The 23,870-nt window shown below is 45.9% G+C and overlaps 1 protein-coding gene across 4 annotated transcripts; it reads left to right on the top strand.

The window, feature by feature from the left end:
* Positions 1 to 15: 15 nt before the first annotated feature.
* On the top strand, positions 16 to 21,913 carry IFT81 (intraflagellar transport 81). 4 transcript variants are annotated; one of them, XM_039362753.1, is made up of 19 exons: positions 16 to 95; positions 606 to 769; positions 1,301 to 1,404; positions 2,508 to 2,688; positions 2,865 to 2,954; positions 3,469 to 3,534; positions 3,832 to 3,942; positions 4,814 to 4,898; positions 7,653 to 7,816; positions 9,670 to 9,765; positions 10,393 to 10,539; positions 14,867 to 15,016; positions 15,808 to 15,936; positions 16,340 to 16,429; positions 16,821 to 16,907; positions 17,381 to 17,452; positions 17,535 to 17,620; positions 19,532 to 19,577; positions 20,717 to 21,913. In XM_039362753.1, the coding sequence occupies exons 2-19, from the start codon at positions 626 to 628 to the stop codon at positions 20,897 to 20,899; spliced, it is 2,031 nt and encodes a 676-aa protein (XP_039218687.1). In that variant the 5' UTR covers positions 16 to 95; positions 606 to 625; the 3' UTR covers positions 20,900 to 21,913. The 4 variants fall into 4 exon arrangements, with proteins under 4 accessions (XP_039218687.1, XP_039218685.1, XP_039218686.1 ...); XM_039362751.1 differs by lacking the exon at positions 16 to 95 and having other exon boundaries at positions 459 to 769; positions 17,381 to 17,434; XM_039362750.1 differs by lacking the exon at positions 16 to 95 and having other exon boundaries at positions 460 to 769.
* The last annotated feature ends 1,957 nt before the right edge of the window (positions 21,914 to 23,870 follow it).

Genomic DNA, 23,870 nt, shown 5'->3' with positions numbered 1-23,870 from the left:
CGCCCCCTCCCTCCAGCTCCGCCATGCCAGTCACGTGATCGGAACTGGAGCCCTGTCGCCTAGCAACCGTCGCCACAGGCCTGGGCGCTTCCGAGGTGGGGAAGGGGCGCGAGGGGAAGCGGGTGGTCGGGGGTCCTGGGGCCTGCTTAACATTTCGGGGGAGGGGGGGAACTGAGGGGCTTCGTTTCCTCCCAGCCTGAATGGGGAAGGCTGCGCTGGGCCCCCCAGGAGGATGCAGTGTGGAGCCCAGGGAGGACGGAGTGGTCCTGGGCCCAGATTTGGAGCGGGGGAGGAAAACTGGTCTTTATTTTTTCTGAGAGGGAGGCGGGAGTCACCCAAATAAGTCAGTTCCCCACTTCAAGAAGGGTGAACTACAACTCCCAGACTTCCCCAGCCAGCTTGTCTGGCTGGGGAATTCTGGGAGTTGTAGTTCACCCCCTCTTGAAATTGCCCAGATTGGGAAACACTAAGAAACTGAGGGGACTCCTTTTTCTGGGTCTAAACCCCAGAAACCCACACATTTTTCTGGCTGCCAGAAATGCCCCATAGCACCGGCAACTTCTTCCTCAACCTTTCAATCTCTTTCTCTTTTTTCTCTCATGCAGATCCTTTTCTAGACACCATCATGAGTGACCAGCTGAAATTCATCGTGGAGAAGCTCAACAAAGAGCCGTTCAAAAAGAATTTCAACTTAATCACTTTTGATTCCCTGGAGTCAATGCAGCTCTTACAGTTGCTCAGCGATGTTTTGGGCGAGATTGACCCCAAGGTACGTCGGACTTTACCAGGTCAAAAATCTCTGTTTGGAAAAACTTGTTGATGCCTTATTAGCTGGAAGTGTCTGCTCTGTTTTTTTCTGTATCTTACAGAGGGTTGGACTAGATGACCCTGGGGATCTTTTTTCAGCTTTGGGGTGATGATTCAGTCTGATGGCTTGATCCTTTAAAGTAGTCTTATCCAAACTGGGCCCAGATCTGGCAAAGGCTGGGCTGATAGGGAGCTGTGGATGTTTTGACGAACTTATCTACAGGGTGTCAGACTGGGCAAGGCTGATATACCAAAAGCAGATCTGGCTGGCTTAGTGGCTTGAAATGGGACCCTTAATAGAGTTAGATGTGCTAAGACTGTGCCCATAGAAGGGAAAAGCACATCTGACTGCATTCCTAATGTTTTCACTTACGGGAAATTGCATAGAACAACCCCAGGCTGTTAATATTCATTATATTTGATCCATGTAAGCTGCATACAGTAATGAATTTCATTATGTCAGTTGTACCTCAACTACGATTAAACCTTTCAGCACATCGTTGACATTAGAGAAGAGCTACCAGAACACACAGCAAAACGAATGTTGACCCTGCTTGGCATTCTTAAATACAAACCTCCAGGAGGTACCTGTGACTTGTAAGTAGTAGTAGTAATAATAATAAAAATAATGTATTAAATGTATATACTGCCCAACTCTCAGTGACTCTGAATAGTTTACAAACTACTAAAAACATTTAAAAAAACAAAGGAAAAACACAACCCTTTTCACAAAACACACTTGGGATTGTTGTAAAATCAACTGTTGTTGAATGCAATGCTATCTCTTATAGAGCCACCGGTTTGCTAATTTACGTGTCACATAATACTTTACTGTTGTTGTTGTTTATTAGATCATCTGAATTTTGAGGACTGTGTTGAGGCGTTGAATGTAAGGATGGGGACAATCATGATGATCTTAGAAAGTTTGTTTTGTATTTATCTTTCCACATCAGCAATAGTTTATGAATATATGTGGGAATAAGTCTCAATAAAATCAGTTGGACTCCGCTTCCAAACGACCATTATTGATTTTCAGATTGATTTTGTTCAGGCTGGATTGGACCGATGCTGCATATATTGTATTTATTTCAGCTCCCTTTATTCATTCTACTTAACGCTAGAGGGTGCTACTGTTTTAACACAAAGCACCAGAATCTTTTTTTTTTTCTCCCCAAGAGCTTACAATATAAAATGGGACAGTGCAGCTTCAGTTGATTAATGGCAAATCGGTAGCTGCTTATTAGTTCATTTCTCTGAACTGCAGCCATGATTGTATAGTGGAATTTGCCAGGTTTATCTGAAGAGAATGGCATTTAGCAGGGTTCCAGGGCTAAATTAAATCGGGCATGCGTTGTGGCCAGCTTTTACAGGCAGCCTCTCAGACACAGTTGCCGAGAAAGGGAGGTTTTAATTCATTGGTCTGAATAGAGGAAGTTGGGCCTTCATCAAGGCACAGTCTGTGAGGGCAGCTGGGGATGAAAACCGAAAGCATAGAAATTAGCAGCCTGTTGGAAAATTTAGAAAAAAGCTGACCAAAACTGGGAGACTGACTGATGAAGAATCACACAAGAAACTGGTGTCCTTGATGTTGAAAAACTGATTCCACTGACCCTCAACCTTTTGATAGCCATGGAAGAAACTGCTAATTCTTGGCTGCCATTATTCTTAATCTTTGAACAATTTTATTCCTGTTATTGCAGGAGCGCCTTCCGTCAAGGCTTAGTTACAGGAAGCAAGCCTGTCATTCACCCGGTCCTGCATTGGCTCCTTCAGAGGACCTCTGAGCTCAAGAAAAGGGCCTACTTGGCCCGCTTTCTGATCAAGGTCGATGTGCCAACTGAGTTCCTCCAGGACGACACAGTGGCTGATACGAACAGACAGGTAGCCCTGACCGTATATTTCTCATGCCATGTGCAAGGAAGCTAGGCACCAAAGAATCCATTCAGTGGTGGCTTGTAAGACAGGCAAACCAAAGGCAGAGCATGGACAGACCTCTTTGGGTTTGTTTAAATGTGTCATAATTTCAGCATTAGAGATCATCTTTTTCTTTCTGACAGTATGAAGAACTGATGGAAGCTTTCAAAAGCTTGCATAAAGAATGTGAACAGCTCAAGACATCTGGCTTCTCAACGACAGAAATAAGAAGGGTAACGAAATGTTGAGATTTCTGAACAGCTGTTTGAGCGTAGAAGCCCCAGGGCCATCGGCTTTGCCATCATCTCAATCAGGAAATATTATAATTTGCATCCACTATAATATATCATGACATTATTTTGCAGTACATCATTATGTCATGACAGGTATGATGTCACTTGCCCCCCTCGCCTCTCCCCACAAGTGTCCACATTTCTCAAGGTTTTTTTAAAAAAACTTCAACTCCCAGAATTACTCATTCATAGCCAGCTGGCTGGCTGAGGAATTCTGGGAACTGAAGTCCATGGGTCTTAAAGTTGCCAAGGTTGGACATTCCTGCTGTTAAGGAAGACCTAATTCCCCCTTTGAACATGTTGACGTGATTCTAATTAGTGCACTTATAATAACACAATCGGAATCCTGAGCTGAATTCACTAATATTTTCTTTGTAGGGGTTTCTGGTTTGCGGGGCTGACTGTCCCTTCACGCTTCCAATATGCCACTGATTTGTGTCTGTGTTACTACCAGGATATCACGGCAATGGAAGAGGAGAAGGACCAGCTGATGAAGCGAGTGGAGCGGCTGAGGAAGCGGGTAAGTGGGCGGAGGGAGACACCCTCACCCTCGGCTTGCAAGTTTCACCCGGGAATGCAAACAGGCATTAAGGTTTACAAGCTGTGAGTCTGGAGAAGGCATCCGGTGTCTGGGGGGGGGGGGGAGGCAATCTTCTCCAGGCAGGCCTCCAGAAGGTCTAAAGATCTCCAGCCTGAGGAGACACAGCTCCTCAGAGCCCTGAGGACAGGAAGGAAGCATGGCGCGAACCTGTGAGACACACGATCCCTCAGATGGCTTTCTCCGCTCACTGGCGCGGCTTGCCCCCTTTCTCCCAAGGTGGAGACGGTGCAAAACCACCAACGGATGCTTGAAATGGCCCGGCAGCTCCGCGTGGAGAAAGAGCGGGAGGAAAACCTGGCCCAGCAGAAACAAGAGCAGAAGAACCAGGTATTGGCCTCCCTCTTCTCCTCGGCCTCCTGGGTTTCCTCAGAGATGCCAGCGTTCTTATTGGTTCGGCACGGGTAGCCCTTGACTTACAACAGCGACCGTTCGAAATTACAAGGGCCCTTTTCACACTCGCGACCCGTTGTGGCATCCCCGTGGTCCCATGGTCAAAATTCAGGCGCTTGGCAATTGACTCGCATTTACGACGGTCACAGTGTCCCGGGATCTCGTGAGCCCTTTTGTGACCTTCCGACAAGCAAAGTCAAACGGGCTGACCAGATTCACTTAACAACCGTGCTATTAACAATGGCGGCGATTCATTAACAACTGTGGCAAGGAGAGTCGTAAAATGGGGCAAAATTCACTTAACGAATGTTTCACTTAGCGACAGAAATTTGGGGGCTCAGTTGTGGTCGTACATTGGGGACGATCTGTATTCCTTTTTTTTCCTTTACTGGTTCCAAAGCTCCCAAGTCGTGGAGAAATCGGGGTTCGCGTGAATTCCCTGCCTGCTTCCCCATCGCAGACCTTGGGGTGCAGGGGGCCTTCCTTGCCAGCCTCTGCTGTCTTCCTCTGAGTTGACAGACGAATCCCCTGAGATTTTCTCCCCTGTGCTTCACCAGCACAATGTTAACCGGGTCCATTTTAAAAAGAAAGAAAAGTTGCGCAGAGTTGGCACAACAGGTGGACAGTTTGTCTTGCCAAATCTGCCATTTCAATGTCCCCTGATTCCTGGGAGGGAACAGAGAGCGCTCTGTCTGTGTTCTCCATCTATTTAGCCGCTCTTTCATAGAGGTTTTTGTTTGGCATGAAGCTAATATTTCCAAAGAATCGGGTGGCTGAATAACCCCCTGCTTATTTCCCCCCCCCCCAGCTTTTTCACGCAGAGCAGCGGCTACACCGAGTCCGGCGTCAGCTCAAGGATATGCGTCATGCAGCCGTGGATTCAAAGCCAGAAAGTAAGTGGGAGTCTTTCGTATCCCCCCCCCCCATACACACACGCACTCTGCCTTCTGGTCTTCTGCCAAAAACACTCACTTAAACAACACTGCACTAAAAAGCAAAAGCTATAATTTTTTTCCCGCCTCTCCGAATTTATGTGTTTTCATTTTCAGGGTTTGGCTTGGTCCAGTTTCACAGCTTCCTAATTTCTGGAGAATGCTATCGCAGTGAAGGGTTAGTAGGGTCTTTTTTAAGAAAACCAGACTGATCTGCTCAAAGACAGCCCCTTACCCTATTTTTAAAGCTGAAGCTTGCCTTGCCTCTTGGCTTCTAGCAGGCCTGCATGGTTTTCCCCTGCGTAAGCTGGACTAAGATACACTCAGGTCTTTCCTGCTAAGAACTGATGACATCAGCTGTTGACAGAGCTGAATAACACTGAATGATGGCTGTCTCGGATTAAGTACTTTAAAGACAGCCGGATTTTCAGTTGGAGTGCTTTAAGTTATCGCTGTGGATAGGCAGAAGGTCTGGAAGCCTGGTTGAGATCCCAATTAGCCTCTGAGCTTGCTAAGGAGCTACTTTACACCAGCAGAAGGACTTTGCAGTCTTCACCCTGTTTGTTTATTTATTTTGTTTTTTGGTAAGCCCAGAATATATAAACTGCTTTGCTGGAGAATCATTTTGAAGAATGCAATCAGAAGCCCCAAATCTTGCAATAGGCCTCATTCTGCCATAGAATTTTTTTTTTCCCCTGACGGAAATGAAAACCACTGGTGTTTATAGTGTCAACAGAACGACTTAAATCTTTGGTCCTTGTCTCTGTTGTCATCAACACGAGGATTAAAAAAATTAGATTTAAGAATGTCAAAGCTGAAAAAATCAACAACAGCTCCCACTTATTTTTACAGATGATTGACAGGAGCTTTCCAAATGTCGCCAACAAGTATTCCGACTTCTGCTTTTGAAATCGGCGTAAACAGCCGGGGCCTCTTCTGTGTAAAAAGAGAGTTTCAGCGTAAGGGTCCTTTTAAAGAGGACCTAGAGAATTTGTGATTTAATCTTCCCTAGCGTTTGAAGCATCGCTTGTTTTTTTCAATAACTTGAACAGGCCGTCCTCGATTTACAACAGTTCATTTAGTGACTGTTCAGAGTTACAATGGCACTGAAAAAAATGACAGTTTTTCACAGTTCCAACCTTTGAAGCATCCCCACGATCATGTGATCAAACTTCAGCCACTTGGCAACTGACTCATACTTATGGCAGTTGTAGCATCCCGGGTCACAGGATTCCCTTTTGTGACTTTACGACAAGTCAAGTCAATGGGGAAGCTGGATTCGCTTAGCAACCATATCGTAAAATGGGGCAAAAGTCCCTTAACAAATGTCTCCATTGCGGTTGTAAGTCAAGGATAACCTGTAATATGTTTGTAGCAGCCCAAAAAATCAGGTACAGTTGCTGACTGGCTGGGGAATTTTGGGAACTGAAGTCCAGACAATCTTAAAGGAGCCAAGGTTGAGAAATGCTGGCCCAAAGAACTTCCTAGTTCTGGTCCAGCATCTTAGCCCCCATTCTGTGCTGGCTCTCCAATATAGCAATGGGGCAGGTTTTCCCCTGGATGATGCATCGGTGACTGTCTGTTTTGTTTTGCAAACAAAGTGCCAGCCTCGTCAAGGGCCTTAAGTCTCAAGAGAGAAGCGCTATTCCTCGTGAACTGAGCCACAGGCAATTTGATGGAGATGGCTGCATCTTCCTCTCTCCTTCGCGCACGTTCCTTAGCACAGCCTCACAAAAACAACCTGTCTCTTTTCCCCCCTGTGTGGGCAGATCGCTTTTTCTTTTTTTCTTCTAAGAAGAGGTGGAAAAAAGCGACTCTGGATGAATACGAACTCACGGCTTTTCGCACGTAATGATGCCGCTGGCAAAATGGCCCTCAAGGGACCAGAAGCCCTGGGCAGGGTCTGGCCTTAGACGCTCCACAAAGAAACATTGGAAAAAAGAGATGATGAAGGATAAAAGAAAACCCTAAAGTACACTTTATTATTTTTTTTCTCCTCTAGCCTCCTTGCGAAAGTTGAGATTCTTTGAAGACGCTCAGTCAAACTCGGGGAGAATTAGGACAGCTTTCGATCCCCAAGGGGCTAATCTCACAGTCTGAAGTGGGCAGTTTTCAAAGTAGGGAACAGTTGGGAACAGTCGCTGAATGGCAGGATTTGCTGGGTGACTCATGATCGGTTGCAGTCACCTATTACATCATCATCATTATTATTATTATTATTAGTATTTATCACAAAGCCACAACATACAAAAGCTGGAAAGAGCTGCTGTGTCTGCTCTAAGAGGTGGAGCAGAGCTTGACTGATGTTTCTCGATGTTGATGTCTTAAAGATGTGTGGACTTCAACTCCCAGAATTCCCCAGCCTTCTTCCAGTTGCCAAGATTGAGAAACACTGGCCTAGGCTGAAAATTCTTCTTCCATTTTCCATCCCTGTTCAGGAAATGGGGAAAAATGACATCTCTTTCCACAAAAATCTATGTGCTTTGGGGTTTCTCCAGCTTATTTTTTATATGCTAACATGCCGTATATTTATCTCTGCAAATTGAAACACAGGGGAGCTCCCTCCTTATTGGTTCCCACAGAAATTAATGCAATCTGCCGCTAAATAGCTGGGTCTAAATTACAGTTATTACAGCCTGACGCTAAATGGCCCTTCTCCTCCCTTTGTTTAGACACATGTGGATGTGAGGGTTTTTGTTCTGCTTTGTTGTTCAGGCTTAATGAAGAGTCTAGAAGAAGAGACAAAGTTCAACACTTATTTGGTCTCTGAGAAATTTCCTAGAGAGCTGGAAACGAAGAAACAGTCCTTGCTGCTCTTGCAGAAAGTGGTGGTTGAGCCAGCCATGGGCCAGTCCGATCTCAACGAGCTGGAATCCAAAGTAGGTGGGCAGGAAGATAAAATGTCTGCAAAAAATCAGAGGGCAACAAGGACCTCTCATTTCAATCCTGAGCTGCAGATATTCTCCTTAATAGGGAAGTAACACACACACACACACACACAGAGCCGAACCAACTAACAAACCTGCCCTTTTGAAAGCTACTTTAGACCAGGGCTGAGGATAATTGTCCGCAGTAGCAAATGGCTTTTTCCAAGTGATTTGACAGGATGGTCGACTTTGAATTAGTTTGGACCATAAACCCCATCGTCCCCAGACAGCCTGAATAAGAGCTGTTGCTCAACATGGCATGCGGAGGTACAGGTTTGTCCTTACCACCACAGTTGAGCCCCAAATTTCTGTTTGCTGAGCGAGACAAATGCATTTTGCCCTGTTTTACGACCTTCCTTGCCACAGCTGTGGTTGTTAAGTTAGTAACACGGTTGTGAAGTGACTCTGGCTTCCCCCATTTGCTTGCCAGAAGGTGGCAAAGACCGTTCTAAATATTAGGGGGGGGGAGCCTCTGGCCAGATGGCCTTGGGGAGCCTCTCAGTAAGAAGGAAGCATAAGAATGGACATATTCGGAGCCATCCAAGCCGGTGTCACGCTGGCTGGGAAGCATGGGAGCTGTAATCCACTCCCTTGCGAAGGCACCGGGATAGTCTAAGATGGCTTAACATTCACCCTCTGTTGCAACTGCCCAGGCATTGTCTACATGCCCTGAAATAGATGGTGGGGGTCACCTCAGGATAACCTTGGCCTCCCTGGGGATTATAACAGGAGACCCTTTTCAACATTCAGGAGCTGGAACGACAAAACGTTCCTTTGACTCAACGTCCTCATTCATGAAATGCCAGAAGATTGCAAAGTCAGTTTTCTCCCTCTGGGCAATAGAATCAATATCCATTTCCTTATTAGCACAAGCCCCAAAGAAGCCTTGGTAGTTAAGGTGCTATCAGGTTGTTTATTTTTAGTAAAATATCACCTTGAGTGAGGAGCCGAGAAACAGGTGTTGGTGAGTGTCTCTTTCATTGTTTGACCGGCTGAGAAACAGGACAGTGAGCTGGAGGGAAATCAAGAGATTTACGGAGAAATAGATTTAAATAGGTTTACAGGTGCAGCTTTATGCCCAATGAAATGCCTTGACTTATACAGTATAATTCTGACAAGTAGGAATGAAAGAGAAGGTGGTGAAAGAAAAATCACAGCAGTCAGTTTGGGGAAACTGAGACTTTAAAAGTATGGATTTGGCTGTAAAACTGGAGACGGCCTTGAAACCAATCTCAGTATTTTAAGTAGGAAATATAATAGCTGTAGTTTAGATCCGCAGTCCTAGTGCAGCCTCCTCACCCTGTATTTTCTCAATCACCAGTTTCAGCATAGTTAATAACGAATCACTGTTCCAGATATACATTCACCTTCATAAGACTCATCATTAGCTGGTTTTTGATAGAATATAGGCAAGTTTAAGCCACGAATGCCTGCCCGTTCGCTGAATTTGTGTAAGCAGAGGCTGAACTGCACCTGTTACGGGATTTTAATTGGGATTCCTGAACTGAGCAAGTCGTTGGACTCTGTAGCCTAACAACCCCCTTCCGGCTCTAGAATTTTGGCTGGACTCGCTCGCTCGCTGACAAGCGGTTTTAACCGCTGAAAAGGACACCAAAATGAAAAACAGACGCTTGCCATTTCCTATTTTAGAACTCGCGGCGTAATTTTAGAAGAGTTCACTCAAAAATCCAGAAACTGTAGCGCCACCTCATACAAATCCACTATTGAGAAGTTAGCCTATTTCTGGAGCCTGATTTCTGCCTGCAAACTTGGTTTGCCTTAATTGCCCTGCACTGTCATTCCAGATAAAGGAGGTCAATGCCCAAATCAATCAATTAATTGAGAAGAGGATGATGAAGTACGAACCGATTGACAGTAAATTTTCGATGTACCGGCAACAGGTAAGAGACATTTGTTAAGTGAGTTTTGCCCCATTTTACGACCTTTCTTGCCACAATGGGAGAAGCCAAATTCGCCGCAATTAGTAACATGGCGAATCCAGCTTCCTGGACTTTGCTTGTCAGAAGTTTGCAAAAGGGGATCACGCGATCTTGGGGCACCATAGGTCCAGTTGGGAGAAGCAAAGGGCTTGGATAACACCCAGACTGAATGATTTCAGCCAGATGTTGGAAGGTACCATCAAAATTACCAGTGGCAAAAATCTGCCTTTTGAATGACTGAAAACACCAGGCTTGGCTTTCATTTGAAGACATTTGTCACATAAGTGGCGGCGTGTTTTCCCTGTGATATTTTAGATGTAATGTGTAGTTCTGCCTTGAATATTATTTGTTCTTATGTTAGATGTTACCTATCAGTAGGCTGTGTAGAAAAACTGGCCTCCTTGAGCTTCTAGAGTCCAACAAGACCTAAACCAAATGAAATCCACAAGTCTTTAAAGTTGCCACCCCTGATTTAAATGATAACGTGCAATGTGTCTAGCATAGTGCTTCCCAGGCAATTTTTAAGATGTGTGGACTTCAACTCCCAGAATACTGAATACTAAATTCCCTAATACTAAACCCCCGCAGGCCTCTATCATTTCGCGGAAGAAAACAGCGAAGGCGGAGGAACTTCAGACCACCAAGGAAGAGCTTGCCAACGTGGAGAGGCAAATGTTCCAGAAGTCAAGCCAGGCTCGGGAGCTGGACGGGACAGAAGTCTTGAAAGGTGACGAGGTAAGGACTCTTCAGTGAGGAAAACAGCCAGTTTAGAAAAAAGTGGGTTGGGGGGCTCCCAAGGTGGCTTCCCTTGTTATCTGGGAGAATCATGAGTGCAGGACCTACTCCACAATCTTGGCGTCTGTAGGTCTCCTTTTAAAGGACCGTAGTAGATGTGTTTCAAGCCAACCGTTTGTAGGAGCAAAACCTCAGGAAGGCTCTGTGCTTTGTGAGCCTTGTTACTACATAGCAGCAACATGTTCTACCACAAAGGCAAAGGATCTTATCTGTTGCGTGTCCGTGAGGTTTTAAGTACATCACAAAAAAATTCCACGTTGTCAACACATCTAGTGAGAACGATTAGTTGAGTAGCTTAATGTGAAAATAAATTACAGTGCTTATCGCAGCATGGAAATGGAGAATTAGCTGTTGAGTTTATGGCCGGATTACTAGATGGAATGAAGAAAAGATGAAGACCAGCAGACCTGCGTAAACAACTTGCAGGCTCAGTTCACACGATAGCCATGGATTCTCACTCATGGCCCCTTTTCCGAAGCCATCTGAGCTACGTGTCTTCGCCACCTTTTGGACTGGAGTTCCATCAAAGAACAGGGCTGCCTATGAGAGTCACTAATGCTGAATAACCCCCTGAATTTCAGGCTTGGTCCTATACTGTTGTATACAGTATTTAAATCCCCCTCTTCCTCTCTCTTTCTACCCAATGGGTGATTTTTTTTTAATCTCCTGACCCTAACAAAGGTATTTAGAGCAGAGAACCTCATGGCTGAGTTTGACCTTAGTGCAACTTATTTTGATTTAGCACAATTTGATTTCGCCCTCCTTGTTTTTTTTTTAACCTTCTTAGGGATCTTAAAGGCTGCAAGCCACAAAGCAGCAATTTCTTTCCAAGGAATCAAGGATGCTGAACCCAGGTTTTAAGTCATGATGTGAATGTCCCCTTGCTGGTTTTGGGGCTTCCCTGGGATTCCTTCCCAGCTGTGAGAAAGCTGCAAAGTGCCAGCCTAAAGGCCCACTTGCTTTGAGATAGGCCATCCTTATCGGTTCGCAGACGAGGTGCCAAGTCTGGAACCTTCATTAATACTTTAGACATGAAGTTAGAGCCCTTAATGACTTGTGATGAGGCTTCAGTGGCTTCCAGCCTACATCTCCCGCCCCAGGGGCTTGAATTGCTGGCCTGCCTCTCGCTAAGTTTGGTGCCCAATGAATCAAGGCCTTTTCTGCCTGGACTTCTGCATGCCGGCAATTGTATCCTCAGCTGAGGTCTTAACACCTCCTCGCCAGAAAGGTCAGCTCAGGCTTATGGTTTTCCCTGTTGGGGAGGAGCAAAGACCAACCTTTGTGCAAGCAGCAGAACAGAACAGTGGGTGGATTTATTTAAGAGTGGATTTTTTTTAGGGGAAACTGGGAAAGATGTGCAAGGGCTGAAGTGGGCTCTTGCAGAAGGGACGACATCGTTAATAGGAAATCCAGGCCAGGCTGGCCAGCTTCTCCCTGCAGCTATCGAACCGTAAAAATTAGGGAATTGCATGCCTGCACGAGAGAGAAGGGGAGATGGTTCAATTTACAAGCGATCTTAGGTAAACCAGGGATAATTTTAGCTCCCTTTCACGGTACATTGTACTCTTCGTAGTTGGACACCAGTTCCCGGGAGCTGGGATTCCTGGTAGGGTGGTTGTTTTCTTCCATGTAGTAATTAGGTCTTTATCCCATTTTTATAAGCAACAGAGGGTGACGAACATACATAATACTGCTTCTTCCTCCTATTTTCCCTACAACAACCACCCTGTGAGGTAGCCCAGAATCACCCAGCCAGCTTTCGCACCTATGGCAGGACCAGAACTCACCGTCTCTTGGTGATTGGCCATCATGGCGAACGATAAAAGAATGGACCGGCAGACTTAGTCAAAAGAGCCTTAGATGTGGCCGGCATGAGTGTACCTTCGGCATTTGTGTCTCTCCTTTGTCCTTCCTTCGGTGTCTTGTTAGCCAAAATTAGGAAGGGAAAAAAAATGGACAGATTAGGCTTTTGGGTCACTCTGAAAACTGAAGAAAGATCAGCAGGTTTATTGTCAGCGACCTGAGCGTGTTCTATCACGGCAGTTGGGTGCCAGAAGATTGTTATTTAAAGCCCGCCTGGCCTTGCCAGTTGAAAACCCAAATGTTTCCCAGATGTTTCCATTTATCCAGAACTGGGGTCTCCAAGAAGACCTCCCGCTAAATTGAGAGCGAAGCCTTTAAAATAAGGCAAACAGCAGAACGAACCAGAAGTGGCAATTACTCTTAAGAATTGCCTGCCTGGCCCATCTAAAGAACGCATCCCATTTTTCTTCCATCAGAGTAGGATGGAGTCAGGCACATGGGTGTGGGTGTGCTTTTCCAGTTGTTGTCCTCTTTCCCCTTTCTGGTAGACATTGAGGGGGGGCTTATCTTCTGTCACCGAGAAGGGAAGGGACCCTTAAAGTGACGCTCCCCTACAGCTAGCTGAGCCTCGTCCTTGAGTGAGCGATTGGTCCAGAGCTTGTCACGGCCAGCAGTTTGCTCAGGCTAAATTCTCTTAATTGCCTGCCGAGCCCTTATTGCATTAATTGGACGATCAATAAAACTGCTCCACTGTTTTTAGTGTGCCGGCTTCTGCAAACATTATTTTAGGGCTTCCCGCTGAGATAATGAAGGAGAGTCTCTTTTCATCTCATTGAGATGGTGGTTGGGAGTTTAATTTTTTTTTCTTTTTTCTTTTTTTTACTTCTCCCTTTGTCTTCCAGAGTTGGGTGGGTGGGTGGGAAAGGAAACTAAAGCAAGTGTTGATTCTCTGGTTTTATTTACCTCTTTCACCAAGTGAGAAGGCTGAAAGGAAGAATGCTTTACACAGCGCCATGAGAGTGACTGATGGAAACCTGGTTTTATGCAGCTTGGGCAGGCGTGCCCCAATCAAGATACAGAAGAGTCCCTTTTCATGGCAATGTTCCCTATTTCACCCCAAATCCAGGGGATTTTCCCGCTCCCCATTTTATTTCTTCTGTACTTGTTCTACAGAACTCCTGCTGAAAAATCTCTAACCTCTCAGCCTGGTTGGGGAGAGGAATGCAGTCTGTTCAAGCAGGATTTGGGGAGTTAAAGGAAGGCAAGGATTGGGGGGGGGGCATTCTGCAGGAGTGAATTCGCATCCCAGCCAAGCAAAAGAACAGCAGTTTAGGCTCATGGTTGAAAGCTTGAAGTATTTCCGGTTTTCTGCTGGATGCAACAGCACAGTGGTATTTTCCCCAGTATTTCTCCCGGCTTTTCTGTTAGGCCGAATTGCCAAGCAGATTGGGAAACAGTTTGCATGGCCACCTGGAATGAACTGGAAGCTCCTCAGGCGACCAGACATAGCAGCTTCCGGAAATTGGGACTGAGATTTTGCTTTTTAAAGGGATTTGTGGGGGGGGGGGCAGGCTTCTTTTCTGGAAGGCCATCCATCCTTGTAAATCTCCACAATCAAACAGAGACATTTTTCCTCCAAAAAGGTGTTGCATAAAAATACCTTTTGGGGACCCAACCTGCTTGGGTTCCCCTTGAATATGCACCCTAACCCCCGACGAGGAGTTTGCGTCGTGCCATTCCCCGCTTACATCTAAACACGCATGATTTTCCCTCATCCCGTTGCTTTGTTACCTTGTGCAATTCCCATGGCCTTCCCCAGCAATGTTCTGAGTGGTGTGGGCAGTAAATAACAGTTGTTCTCCAAGCAGTCAGGACCTCGTCTTTTTAAAATATGAGACAGTTAAAATACAAAACCTGGCTTTGCTCTCTCCCTGCAAAGTTTTATACAGCTTTTGGTTTAAAAATAGCTGCAGGAGCCCAGGGAAGTGGATGAGACCTTGGCAAAAGGTGGCAGATGAACTGGCATGATTTTAAGATGGGCTCTTTGCCCGGGAGACTTTTAATAGCGCATACAGTTATTGGCGTGTGGGATTCTCACACAAGGTTCATCTCGGACTGTAAGAATTTGTTCTTCAAAAGGGACGCTATGTTTTACGCTGGGGAGGGCTCTGTGCACCCCAGATCTGGGTTTTTTTTTTTTTTTAAGTTTTCCTTGATTTAAGAAAACTTTGAAAAGCCAAACCCAGAAATGCAAATCCTTTAGTTTTGGGGAGGTATATAAAACCCACAAATGTATCTAAACACCCATCTTTTAAGGGTGAGCTTCTTATTTCTACCCAGGAGAACTTAATCCCTTGATTTCTCTCCCTTTTGAAAGAGAAGGGAGGGGCTACTTCTGTCGTAAGGGCGGGAGCTGGACCCAACGTCTTCGAGTGGCTGAGGATTGCAACCCTTCTCATTTCAGTTTAAGCGGTACGTTAACAAGCTCCGAAGCAAGAACACCCTTTACAAGAAGAAGCGCCTGGAAATAGCAGAGATCTCGGCCGAGTACGGCATCCTGCAGAGGACGGAAGAGCTGCTGAAAGAGCGGCACCAAGACATTCAGCAGCAGTTGGTAATTGTCCCTCCCGTCCCTAAAGCTGGGCTGCCTGGGGGGGGGGGGTTTGATGGCAATGATCAGCGGGAGATTCTGAGCCCATCTCAAATTCCAGAGAGGATCCTGGGGAGCTCTGTCACGGGAGATGACAAAGAAGCTAGGTCTATGCAACGTGGCTTGTTTGGTTCGTGCGTGGTGGAAATCCAGCCAGTTGCGGCTTAGTGAATAATTGGGAATTAAACAAACCATGGTCTAGCTGGCGTGAATCCAGTCGTGCTGTCACAGGCTGAAAGTTAATTGCAGACAGCCAGGTTACCATGGCATTTCACGTCCCATTGGCCACTTCTGTGATTATTCTTTGCAAATCAGCCAAGGATTGTAGTTGGTCCAGTATTTAAAGCTTTTTATCTTTTAAAGCAGGTTGTCTAACCTCGGCAGTGTTTGAGACCTGTGGGCTTCAGCTCTCAGAATCCACCCTGTATCCCCAGGGAGATAAGAGTGATCCCCACTTTGACACTCTCCTTCGCCAGGCCAGGCCTGAGACGTTTTGCCTGGGGACCCCAGTGTGGGATGCCCCCCCCCAATGGCTCATTTGATTGTCTGATTGTCGCCGGGGGGGGGTAGTCCTGCTTTTGATTGCTTGTTATATTGGATTTTTATCTTTGTAATCCACCAAGCGTCCCTGATGCTGAGTTGGGAAGCCATTAATTTTTCTCAAATAAATAAATTAGAGTTAGATCCTGGAGCTTCTAGAGAACCTCTGGAGCTTGATCCCTCCTGACAGTCCTGTCTCTCTCCTTGTTCTCCAGCAAGCCATCGAAGACAAGAAAGGAATCTCCGGGTACAGCTACACCCAGGAGGAGCTGGAGAGGGTGTCGGCCGTCAAGAGCGAAATGGATGAAATGAAGGGCCGGACTCTGGACAACATGTCCGATATGGTACAGTCCAGAGGCTTTACAAGGGGCGGGGGAGAAGGAGCTGGCCTAACCCTCCCCACCCTCTCCCAACCCTTACAAGAGCCCTGGTGGCGCAGCGGTTAGAACGCAGTACTGCAGGCTCACTCAGCCGACTGCCAGGAGTTCGATCCTGACCGGCTCAAGGTTGACTCAGCCTTCCCTCCTTCCGAGGTCGGTAAAATGAGGACCCAGATTATTTGGGGCAGGAGGCTGACTCTTTAAACCGCCCAGAGGGGGCTGTAAAGCATGGTGAAGCGGTATATACCGGTAAGTCTAAGGGCTATTGCTACCCCCAGAACGTTGCAAGCTGGCTTTCTTCTAAATGTGGTAAGTCCTTCCTAGTCTACTTCAGCTTCCCTTGAGCAGGTTCTCTCCTTTCCATCAGGTGAAAAAACTGAACACTATGGTAGCCGATAAAAAGTCGAGCTTGGCCCCAATCATCAAAGACCTCAGGCAGCTGCGACAGAGGTGCCAGGTGAGTGCAGCCAGTGCTCGGGACGAGGCTGGAACTTCCCCACTTTCCCATAGTGCACTGGGTTGCTTTCAGGAAAGGGGGGGGGGGCTCAGAAATACGAACGGAGGTCTAGCCTTCCCAATTTTACTTCAAATGCAGCTCAGTCAAAAACCTCCCTGTTGCACTACGAGCACCGTAGGGAATTCCCCCATCACGGCCTTAAGCGCGCTGAGTGGCAGTCTGCTCTAGCAGGCACCAAGGAAGCTAGGAGTCTTTAGGCTTCTCCCACACAGCAAGGCTCACGGGTCTCTTGGAATTAGGTAGGGGCCTCTGTGCAGCAATTGCAAGACTGAGCAACAGGCCACCTGCCAGGGCCCACCTGTTCTATCCACACACCTTTTCTCCTCTCCAGGAATTAACCCAGGAATGTGAAGAGAAGAAATCCCAGTACGACAGCTGCGCCGCTGGTTTGGAGAGCAAGCGTTCGTCCCTGGAGCAGGTAGGCAAGCAGGAGAGAGAGGGAGAATTCCTCTCCATCTTGCCCCTCCTGTTCCCCCCTCCCCCCCAAAAAAGATAACGGGCTGGATTTATACTAAGGGATGCTCAGGTTTGGAGTTGAGCCAAAGAGATTTATTTGATGGAACCCTACGTTCCGAAACGGAGCCTTTGCTCAGAGTTGTGACTGTAAGATAAAATAGTGACATCTGATCCGTGCGTAGACCAATTAACTCTCCCAGCCACTGTTTGAGGTTTTGTTTTATCCTCTTTGGTCAAAAAGGGAAGTGGAATACTTTAGGAGTGAGAAGCTCACATCCTTCCATTATTGTTGGTCTCCAAATCGGTCAAGGACGATGGGAGCGTTGGCCCAACGGCATCTGGGGGGAGGGGGCTTCCAGGAATCCTGTCTTTCACCTCCACCACGATCTGGCCTGCAGCTCTCCCTTCTTCAAAATGTCCCTTTTCTCTTATCAGGAGGTGAAAAGCCTTCGGGAGGAGTGTTTACGGGGAGAGAGCAACTATCACCAGGTCAACTGCATGAAAATGGTACCCTGGTGAAAGAAACTCAGATTTTGTCCGGGCAGGAAGGAGGGCCAGTTGAGGCCTAAATCCAGATGTTTCTTTTTAGATTCTCGAAACCCAACTGCAGCGCGTCAAAGATGAGGTGAAAATGTATGTTTCTTCAGATCAACAGGAAAGAAAGAAGGCTGTCAGGTAGCCGGCATCGCTGTTAAATCCATAATAATGACATCATCGGCATCCCCAAAATCCCGATCGGTCAGTTGCAAAAAGCAGCTTGACTCGGAACAGTTTGCGCCCTGCGATGATATTTTTGACACCATCAAATAACTGCCTCTCCCAGCTCCCTGGGAAGGATAAGATAGGTGGATCAAAATGCCACATCCCGTGCGAATGTCTGGCTGAGTGGGTGGCACACCGTAAAAGCAGTGGGATGGTGTCATGTCATCGCAGGACACGCTTTGTCACGCATGCATGGCGTGGAGACGCCCGTGGCCTCCCAGAGAAATATCGGCTGCAAAATACCGCTTGTGTCACTTGGCTGCTTCCTAGAGCTCTCCGTTTATGGTGCTTAAATAGAAGGGCAGCCAGGGACAAGGAGCAGATTAAATCTCCAAATATTTGCAGTGGATTTATTATCTGTCTGAAGGAAGGAAAAGAAGCTGAGATGGAGGAGGAGGAACAGGCTGGGCAAGAGGACAGCGGAGTGGACGTTAGCGAATGAATTCCGAGGAGCTCCTGTGTGTGTGTCAGCTTAGTGGTTGTGTGTTTTGTTTTGTTTAGGATTTGGCTTGGCATGTGGCATTCTTGAGACACATCTGCTTAGCAGTCTTAGGCAGTTTAGAACAATGTTTCTCAGCCTGGACCACTTGAAGATGTGTAGACTTCAACTCCCAGAATCCCCCAGCTGGCACAGCACAGAATATTGGGAGTGGAAATCCACACACCTTCAAGTGGCTCAGGTTGACAAACACTGCTTTAGAGGGATTGCTTTGTAGATATTTAAAAAAAAAACAAAACTTTGTCAGGGTACCTAAAGATAACCTTCTAAGTTCTTGGAGCCAGTAAGAGTCCGGAGGAAGAGCAGAACTTGTTGATGGAAGTCCAAACTGACCATGTTGCTCCTCAGCCTCCTCTCTTGGCCCAGTTCCACCCAGAGAATTGAAAGTCGGAGAAGCACTCGCCCATCGCAAGGGGAAAGCCTCCGTGTTTCACATACCTGCCGTGTCCAGCTGTAGCATTCCTGCATTTCTGTGAAATTTACCACCCCATTAACGAAGGCTATCCTATTAGGGCTGAGCGTGTGAGCCCAAAAATTCCCAAACCATCCAACTTCTCTTCGTCAGAGGGCTTGGACAAGCCAACAACCTGTGCAGCCCAGCAAATGACTTTCTCAAAATCCTTCGGTAAGCCCTGGAATGGAAGCTGCATTCCGACAACCCATAAACATCGGCCCTGCAGTTGGGAACCAGAAGTTCCCTCGTTCTCCTGATCCTTTCCCCATCTCTGTTCCATGGAGTCAGCCGTCAGGAATGCAAAAAGTTAATTTGACTCTCTAAAAATAGCCTTCACTTTTAAAATTAAGTGGCATTCCTTCCAAGCATCATTTAAATAGCCAGGAAAAGAAAATAATCTGGTTTCAGGAGCTGGCAGAAAAACAAACCGATCTGTGAATCCTTGGAGGGATCAGAAGGTCATGGTCTTGAAGGTGAGGATCTTCCTGTTGCCAACAGAAGCAAAGAGAAGACCCTGACCTCTGAGTGGAGAATCGTGCCGTGGGAGGGGGGACACGAGTGGGGACGGCCTGGAACGTGAGAATAGAGTGAAGGTCTGCGTGTCTTGGTAGTAGAAGGGAAAGAAAAAGGGTCCAGATCTGGAGTTTAGTCTAGAAAAAAAAATATTAGAGGCAGCCGATTTTGATTATCACGCTATATTCCAAAAGAGGTGGGCTCTCCGTAATTCCAAAGACCGTATTGTTGTTAGCCTGTGAGCTGTCCTGTCTATAACCTGCCTGAAGGAACTCTTGCCAAATGACACAGCCAAAGGGCTGCCAACAGTCTAAAATTGTGATACGACTCTTGTCCTTAAATTGCTTATTTTCCGTAGGGATCAGTATTCCAAGATGATCACAGAACAGGAGAACCTTGGAAAGGTAGGAGTGGATGAACAATATTGATTCCTGTTTTGTTTCCTCTGTTTAAGCCAGGGGTGTCCAGCCTTGGCCACTTTAGGATGTGTGGACTTCAACTCCCAGAATTCCCCAGCCAGCCACGGGGGGAATTGAAGTCCACAAGTCTTACAGTGCCATGGTTGGACATCCCTATTTTATACAGTGCCTAGTGGGCACAGCTCCTAAAAACCATTCATTTTTAGACTCCGAGAAATTGCCTTCTTAAAATAAACTATACAGTCCTAAAATCAGCTTCCTACAGATAATGCCCGAGCTACTGGACTATCACTTACAAAAGGCCTCTTCTGCAGAGACCTCAGAAAGGAGACATTGCTTTGCCAGATCAGTGGCCCACACAGCAGTTGGCTTCAGATAAACCCAGTATTTAGTGGCGCGCTGTCCTATTTTTACAAAAAGGACCTACAATCCATTTTCTATCCCTCTGTTGGCAGTTGGCTTTGGAGCAGTATGTAGAAAGAACTAATTTTTCAAAACAACTGTCTTTGATGTTCTTATAAACCGGTCTTGTTGCTCTTCCCAAGGAGATCCGTCTTGTAACTTTAAGACAGTCTCAAATTTCCAAAATGCGATTTTAATCCGCTGTGCAGTCTTGAGCTGAGGCATTATCTAAACTTTTTCTGATGTTGTTTAATGCAATCGTATAAACATTTTAAAAATGATAAACAAGAAAGGAAAGCCAACAAGAAAAAGGAATGAAGGTATTTGGAAGCCCTTATATACTTTAAAACTCTATTTTGGCTCTGGAGTTGGTTAGCTGAGGGATTGCTTTCTCTTTCTTTTCTTCTCCTGCCTTCCAACTATACACTGAATTATATCATTGATTCTATCTATCTATTTATGTCTGTCTGCCTGCCTGCCCGCCCATCCATCCATCCACCTCTAGAGAAAGTACTAATATATAGCACTGAGTTTTATATGCATTTGTAGTAGTATTTCATTTCATTTTGAACCAAAATAATTGGCTCAATGGAGGCACACGGGGACAGTAAGTAAATAAACCAATGGATCAGGACTCCTCCTGAAACAGCATCTCTCTCTCTCTCTCTCTCTTTCTTTCTCTCTCTCTCTCTCTCTCTCTCTCTTTTTTTTTTTAATATCAGAAACTACGAGAGAAGCAGAAAGCTGTCCGGGAAAGTCATGGCCCCAACCTGAAACAAGTCAAAATGTGGCGAGATCTCCAGCTTCTGATGGAGTGCAAAAAAGAATGTTTTCTCAAGCAACAGAACCCGGCCTCGGTGGGCCAAGTCATCCAGGAAGGCGGAGAAGACCGCCTGGTCTTGTGAAAGATACCTTGCCTGGTATCTAGGTCATCCCAAAGAGCCACTCTTCCTCCAGCGAGTCTGTTGCAAATGTTGGCTGGGGTTTGCGAGTGTTCCCATGCAAATGAGATGTCTAATTTGCCATGCTTCAGGAGTTTAGCTAAAAGGTTCTTGACTCAATTAGAACATAGTTCGAGGTGGGGGGCTTCATTTGTTCCTTCCTAGAAGGAGAAGAAAAATCTCTTATTCTGCTGATGGATGGAGCACCCTTCCTTCTCTTAGTTCAGGGGTAGGCAACCTTGGCTACCCCTGCCTTAGCTAAAAATCAGTTGAGTGGTTAAAATATTGAGAAGGTACGCAGATAAAATTCCATTCAAGTTTTAAGAGGCATTCTAGAGAAGCAGACAGACAAAAAAATCAGGATTAGGATAGTTTTGACATCTGGGGTTGTAGATGATTTGATATCAAGCCAGGTTCAAGTCACACAGGTCCTCACCAACAATTTTCACCACCTGGCTTCCTTTTGGCCCAAAACAGTGGGACCACTTGACTTCTTAAATCCCCTTTCACAATTCCAGTCACCAAGTGGAGGAAGGACTTTTGAATTTTTGAAGGAAAAAAAAAATGCATGCACAAAATACAAGGACATTGTGGACTGAGCTTCTTGTAGCCCACAAATAGGTAAACCCCGATGACCTTTGCGGACCTGGATTCTCCTCAGAGCTGCCGAAAGAGCAAAATACAGAAGACTCAATTTCCTTAATTCTCCTGGATCCAAACTAAAGCTTCCGCACCGAAGAATCTGAAATTCTTCTGCCTTTTCTCATTTTTGCTTGATCTGTAGCGAGCAGACTTTGAAGCCTTTATTTTTGTGTTGATTTTTTTTTAAAGATTCCCCTCTTGGGTTTATTACGGGGTGAAATTGCCGACTTCCTTGTGACATTCTACATGGGTGCCCTGTCTCTTTTCAAACTGGCTGACCCTTGTTCCTCCTTCGACTCAAAGACAATAAAGTTATTGGTAGTGTGACTCTCTTTCCAAGCTGTCTCTGGGAGTTCATTAAATCTAATCTCTGTTCCGGGGAAACCAAACGTTTTGTTTTCTGCCTAGAACTCATCAAACTGGTCTTGCTGAGCAATTCAGATGAATCATATAATGTCCATTTGCATTTTTTTAGATGCCCCGTTAAAGGAAGGAAAATGGAAGAGGTTGTGCCTAAATAAATGTAACGTGAAAAGCAGCCTTCAGGGACTGGATTCAGATCTCGCCTGTGCTAAGCATCACGGTCAGGACTGGGCAAATGCCCTCTTCTGGAAAGCACTGCTGTGAGTGAGCGAACGCAGGTCTAATGGCAGTCATGAATGCTGTACATTGCAGAAGTCCAGAAGCAAAACCAGCAGAAGCCACTACGGGAGGGTTAACCTCATTTTAGGAAACGTCAGTGATTGCAGAATCATGAGCCTCTATTCGGGTGTCTTTTGTCCCTTGCTTTTCACAAATGGAGCAACCATCAAACATTGCAGGAGCCTTTTTTAAAGCCTCATAGCCCCCCCAGGGAGGATAAATTTAAACCTGGTCTAATTCGATTGACTGGGGAAAGGAGCAGGAAGGCTTTGCACGCTCCCAAGGTGTGAAAAAACGTATGTTGGCAAAGGGGCAGCAAATATAAATAGATTGGGGAGGGGTCCCAGCAGAAAGTAGCTCTGCTTCTGCACCTCAAATAATTGTTGCAGCCTCGATGGCAGTTTAATGGGACTTGGAAGGTTCACTGACTTCTGAAAATCTTACCCCAGGAGACGCTAAATCACATTTATTCTCCACTAAATCATTTAGCTATAACAGCCTGCAGGCTGCAGCAGCTGCATTTCGGAAGCAGATTGATGATTAGGGTTAGGTCTAAAAACATATTGCTCCCTTCTTAGGTTTTACCTTAGGGATGGACTATTGGAGATATATTTTTTTTTCTTCTCTGTTAGTGTAAAACACATGGTTGAAATAATGATCTTGACCCCTGACAGGCAAAAATGTCATTTAGACTTAATACATTTGAATTGCACTATAATGTGATGCAGTTGTTTTGTTTCCCAGTTTCATATCTTATTTTGATCTTCACAACAGCCCTAACAAATGTATTTGAGAGGCCCAATTTGGCCAAATTCAAAACAAATACTGCATCCAGGTTTGGTCGCCACAATGTAAAAAAATTGTTGAGACTCTAGAAAAAATGCAGAGAAGAGCAGCAAAGATGATTAGGTGGCTGGAGGCTAAAACATAAAGAACAGTTGCTGGAATTGGAGATCTCTAGTTTAATGGGGGAAAAACAGATTAGGGGTGACATGATAGAAATATTCCAATATTTGAGGGGCTGCCCCAAAGAAGAGGAGGGTCAACCTGTTTTCCAAAGCCACCTGAGAGCAGGACAAGAAACAACGGATGGAGACTCATCAAGGAGAGAAACAACCTAGAACTAAGGAGGAATTTCCTGACGGTGAGAACAATTAATCAGCGAAACAACCTGCCTCCAGAACATTCCCAACACTGGAGGTTTTTAAGAAGAGACTGAACAATCCTTGGTCTGAAATATAAGGTCTGCTTATGCAAAGGGTTGGACTAGAAGACCTCCAAGGTCCCTTCCAACTCTGTTATGCTGTTTAATGGAATTCAGGTAAAATGGGCAATTTTTGTGCAGCAGCAATACTGGGTCTCCTGGAACCCCGCTCCTGCAAAGCCCCCCCTTTTGCAAGCCTGTTTCAAGTGCTGCCTCATTCCTGTTGCCCTTCCCAGGAGCCAGGCCATTACACACTTCATCAGCATGCAAAAATTACTTTCTCATCTCAGCTGAAGCAGAAAATTATAATGAACCCCCCCCACCCCCAATGGGAAGCCAAGAATTCTGGAGAAACAGATAAAGTGGCTATCTTTAGCTCTTACGAAAAATGACACTCAATGATGCGACTTTAATTCACTGCCCTCCACCTTCCTGCCTTCTTAATTT

This window comes from Crotalus tigris, unplaced genomic scaffold (genome assembly GCF_016545835.1).
Source record: "Crotalus tigris isolate CLP2741 ecotype Arizona unplaced genomic scaffold, ASM1654583v1 scf7180000019478.12717781048:2074007, whole genome shotgun sequence".
Taxonomy (NCBI): domain Eukaryota; kingdom Metazoa; phylum Chordata; class Lepidosauria; order Squamata; family Viperidae; genus Crotalus; species Crotalus tigris.
The sequence above is the reverse complement of the archived record's forward strand: the minus strand, read 5'-3'. Positions and strand labels throughout refer to the sequence as shown.